Below are 5,362 nucleotides of genomic sequence, written 5' to 3'. Positions count from 1 at the left end.
GGAGGAGGAGGAGGAGGAGAGGGAGGAGGAGGCGAGGGAGGAGGAGGATGGTAATGATGATGAAGATGACGATGGGAAATATGATGATATTGACTGATGATGATGATGACGGTGATGATGATGATGATGATGATGATGATGATGTGGATGATGATGATGAGGAAAATGGTGAACATGATGGTAGGGAGGAGGAGGAAGGTGAGGAGGGAGCAAATGAATGGTTGTGATGATGATGACGATGACTATGTTGATAAAGATGATTAGGAGGATGGTATTGATGACGACGACGACGACGACGACGATGATGATGTTTCTTCGCTCCAATCAACCTTGATTTGTTTATGATCGAACTCATTTCCTCAACCCATCCACCCATCCATTCATCCTCCCAAACATTTTCCTCAGACATAACCAATGCAGGACTACGTTATAAGCTACAGACTTCCTTTAGAAGGCGATAGAGCATAGTTCTTAGAACATTTGCTACCACCACCTAACGTCATCGTCACTCACTTTCTTCAAGATTTGTCTTAGTGAGAATCAGTCTTTTTATCGTAGCTTAATAACAAGTTAACGGCAATTGAAAAAGACCTATAATCAATATTCCTCCAAACATGACCTTTACGCCTTTCTCTCGGGAATTGCCTATCTAGATAATCTTTAATGTGTCCAGCTCTTATCGAAACGGGTGAGGAAAATTTGGCTGCTATTTCTAAATCAATCATTCACTTGGCTGTAAGTTAAATTTCGTATATACAGTTCTTCTTCTTCTTCTTCTTCTTCTTCTTCTTCTTCTTCTTCTTCTTCTTCTTCTTCTTCTTCTTCTTCTTCTTCTTCTTCTTCTTCTTCTTCTTCTTCTTCTTCTTTCTTCTGTGGAGGCGCAATGACCCAGTGGTTAGGGCAGCGGACTCGCAGTCATAGGATCGCAGTTTCGATTCCCAGACCGGGCACTGTGAGTGTTTATTGAGAGAAAACACCTAAAGCTCCCCAAGGCTCTGGCAGGGGATGGTGGCAAACCCTGCTGTACTCTTCCACCACAACTTTCTCTCACACTTACTTCCTGTTTCTGTTTTGCCTGTAATTCAAAGGGTCAGCCTTGTCACACTGTGTCACGCTGAATATCCCCGAGAACTACGTTAAGGGTACACGTATCTGTGGAGTGCTCAGCCACTTGCACGTTAATTTCACGAGCAGGCTGTTCCGTTGATCGGATCAACTGGAACCCTCGACGTCGTAAGCGACGGAGTGCCAACAACTTTCTCCTACCATTCTTAATCTTCAACTTTCTTTTCTTTTTCATCATACACTTTCACCTCTTCTGCCTTGCCCTTCATTTCTCTTCCCATCATCACCAGATCAAACCCGACCCCCGTCACAGATCCCCACAACCAAAATTTCTTCTACCAGTAACCCAACAACACTACAAATACAAACACACATACAGCAAAGATCAAGGCCTTCAAATTATCGCAAATGTATATGAATAAATATTAATATAATACACATGTTTTTTTCTCGAGCCTTGCAGCTCGTTAGGCCGGTTACCCGTTCCCATGGCGTATATGTGACCAAGACCACAGCATTTCTCAAGAAAGGAGACACTGGGTTGTCTCAGAGTTGAAGACCATCATTCTGGTTTGTTGTTGTTTTTTTTATGGTGGTGATGATGGGAGTACGAATCCAGTACGTGACTGCTACTCTATTTTATCATCCCGAGGGGAGGTAAGATAAATATGACTTCGGCGAGATTTGAATTCGGAACATGAAGTGATGGTAGAAATTCCATTAAGCATTTATCTAACACGCTAACGGTTCTGCCATCTCGTTGCCTTATGTACGAATACATGTAAGTATCTGTGTTCATGTGTTTATATATATATATGTATGTAGATATATGTATTTATATTTATAAATATGTATATATGTATATATGCATATATATATATATATATATATATATATATATATATGTATATATATATATATATAAGGTGCGCATATGTGTGTGTGTATACATATACATGCACACAGTCACAGGTGTATATTGTTCAGTTCTACTTACCAGTGAAAATTTCTCCATGTCTTCGTAGATGGTAGCAACGGTATCCCACCTGAAGTGTTTGATAAACAACATCCTTGCGACATTGTATGATGAGTCAGCTTGGGCTACACTAACCAAAGTCTTGTACACTTCCCTCTTGCTAAGAGCTGGCGATACAGAAGCATAGGACAACTGAAACGATAGAAAAAATAAAACCAAACGTTCAGAATCATCGTCATTCAATAATATTTAGATATATACATGTATACATATAAGATGGGCTTCTTTCAGTTTCCGTCTACGAAACCCACTAACAAGGATTGCCCAAAGTGCCATGCAGTGGGACTGAACCCGGAAAAATATGGTTGGGAAGCAAGTTTTTGACCATATAGCCTGCGCCTAGGATTGCTCTCTGATCAAAGTCTTTCTAGCCATGCCCATCACATCTTTCTGTTATATGATCTCTGTGTAGTGCAGTGAAATTAGAATGTAATTTGGTGGGAAATGTTGTTACGTCTAGGAGGTCGAGGGAAGACGAACTAAGAACCTGTTGACCTACATTTTATGCAAGCTGAACAGCAATGGCATCGATCTTACCCGTCTCGAAGAACTTGCAAACGCTCTTGACACAGCTCTCCTCTTTCACTTCCCCGAGAAAGACTATTTAAAGGGAAAAGAGCCGAGGGAAAAGAAAAAAAAATCGAAATAATGATAACCATAAACATTGGTAGATTGGAACTATCCCACTAAATCGATTCCGCAAGCATCTCCTATTATCGCCCTCTTCCCACCAATAATCATCCCCATCAAATCCAATTCTCTATTTTACAACCCACTAGACCAATCTTGGGAGACTTTAAAAAAAAAAACTTCATCAAAATTACTCATTGAAAAAAGAAAAAAATACAATTTACTAAAATTCAACAGAAATAGAAAAAAAGCAAGCAATTGTTATTGTATCTTAAGAAGAAGAAGAAAAAAACTAGGAGTTTGTAATTTTAAAATGGATCTCATGATAACAATATTCAAATTTGGTTGTTACTACTTTTAAACATAGTTTTCCATTTTAGATACACACACTTATGCATAGACATGCATTAATGCTCTCACGAATACACATATCCTCTGTTACATACATCTCACACATTTGAAGCGCCATCGAATATTTTCAATCTCACAGTCACTAACGATCATTATATAGGCTTTGCCTGTCTTTCTGTCTCTGTCAAACACACGCACAGACATACTGTGTCACACACACACACACACACACAGACATACTCATGCGCGCGCAATGATGTGTATCCCTTCTGTCGCTTACAGCCATAAACACATTTAGATGGCAATCTTAATATCTGGCTTTCAAACATGCATACAAAATACACACCCATCGCTCTCTCTCTTTCTCCTCTCTCTATATAAGCCATTATATACCACTCTTACTCTTGTTACTCTCTCTCTCTCCCTGCCTCTCTCTCCTACTTTCTCCGTCTCACTCCATATCCCTCTCTCGCTATCTCCTCTACACACACATTCCGCCCTCTTATGTCTCGATACAATCACATACTCTTTGAGATACCAAATTTCTATTAACCTGTTGCGTTCTCGTACACACATCGCCTAACCACCGACAAATATTTTATTTCAAATTAATCTTCATCACTCTCTCTTTATCTCTCTCTCTCTCTCTTTATCTCCCTCTCTCTCTCTCTCTCCCTGACACAAACGCACAGATACACGAGAAAAATAACACTAGCAAAGAGGCACACATATATACAGTATATTTGAGAATGCTACGTGTGTGTTTGTGTGTGTGTGTGTGTGTGTGTATGTGTGTGTGTGTGTGTTTATGTGTGTATGTGCGTGTAAAGAGAGAGAGAGAGAGAGAGATGCATGTCATCCTTTTTTCCGGACATAAAGACTTCGATAAAATTCTCTTTTAAATTCCTGCACCCTCTCGTTCTCTCTGTCTGTCTGTCTGTCTCTCTCTCTCTCTATCTCTCCCTCTCTCTCTCTCTCTCTCTCTCTCACACACACACACACACACACACACATGCAAACACTCGGACGTGCGCGCATACAAACACATTCACACGCGCACACACTTACCCACACATTCACACACATACACACTTTCGTTCTTTACTTCTGATAATTTACGGTATAAATCAGTCTATATTTATTTTCGAATAAGGATAATAAGGCTAATAAGGCGGCGAACTGGCAGAGTCGATAGGACGCCGGGCGAAAGGCTTACCGGTATTTCGTCTGACGCGACCTTATGAGTTCAAATTCCGCCGAGGTCGACTTTGCCCTTCATTCGTTCGAGGTCGATTAAATAAGTACCCGTTATGCACTGAAGTCGATGTAATCGACTTAATCCCTTTGTCTATCCTTGTTTGCCCCCTCAATGTTTAGCTCCTTGAAGGCAATAAAGAAATAAATATTTATTTCTAATCTTGGTAGACTGGCAGTGCAAAATGTATCCTGTGTTATATATTTACGACCTTTTACGTTCTGTGTCCAAATCTGTTCGACGACAACTGATGGCATTATTCAAGGTCGTCTGCTTTCCTTTCCTGCAACTGTGTAAAATGTTTCAGTCACTAACCTTGAACAGCAGCCAGGCCTAATCCTTTCAAATTTTATATTATTTCAGCTTCACTCTCACCGAGTAAAGACCAGTTACAACGTCCTTTTTGTTTCAGCACAGCTGCAAGTTACCTCTCTATCTATGTTAGCCGTTGTTGTCTCTCTTTATGTTTTACCTCCGCATCGGAAATCACTTACTTATGTTGTTCCCAATATCTTTTTCTTCAAAAATCCCATTCTATTTGATTAAGACAATATCTTCTGTACAAAATCTTTGCAGATAGCATCGTATCATTCAATTTGGTCTTTAATGTGACAATTCTTCATGCATTGTGTGCGTTCCCTTCTCATCTACCCTGTACTATCCATTTATTACTACTACCATCACCACCATCACCACTAATGCTGCTATTATTATTATTATTATTATTATTATTATTATTATTATTATTATTATTATTATTATTATTATTATTGTTATTATTATTATTATTATTATTATTATTCAGTAGTTTTATTTTTATAACGTGCTTTCACTTCACTACCGAGCGCAGCTCTGTGCGCCTTGGGTATGTGCTGTGGTTTGCTGTGGTGCTCTTATGTTTACTGTATTGAAAGTGTTTTGCGTAGAATGTGTGCAGTACCCAGTAGTGCAATTTTCCATGTTTTATATGTATGTGTTGTTGCGTTTTCGTTTTTTGGGTAGAGTACTGCAGTGAAATAGGCGTG

At 39.4% G+C, this 5,362-nt stretch overlaps 1 protein-coding gene across 1 annotated transcript in view; it reads right to left on the bottom strand.

The window, feature by feature from the left end:
- Positions 1 to 5,362, bottom strand: part of LOC106869702 (uncharacterized) — an 875,881-nt gene that overhangs the window by 320,049 nt on the left and 550,470 nt on the right. Inside the window, exon 3 of the mRNA XM_052972461.1 lies at positions 2,063 to 2,233. Coding sequence (XP_052828421.1) covers positions 2,063 to 2,233 — 171 coding nt within the window. The remainder of the gene's footprint in view (positions 1 to 2,062; positions 2,234 to 5,362) is intronic.

Source organism: Octopus bimaculoides, chromosome 13 (genome assembly GCF_001194135.2).
Source record: "Octopus bimaculoides isolate UCB-OBI-ISO-001 chromosome 13, ASM119413v2, whole genome shotgun sequence".
Taxonomy (NCBI): Eukaryota; Metazoa; Mollusca; class Cephalopoda; order Octopoda; family Octopodidae; genus Octopus; species Octopus bimaculoides.
This window is presented reverse-complemented; position numbering and strand designations above follow the sequence as displayed.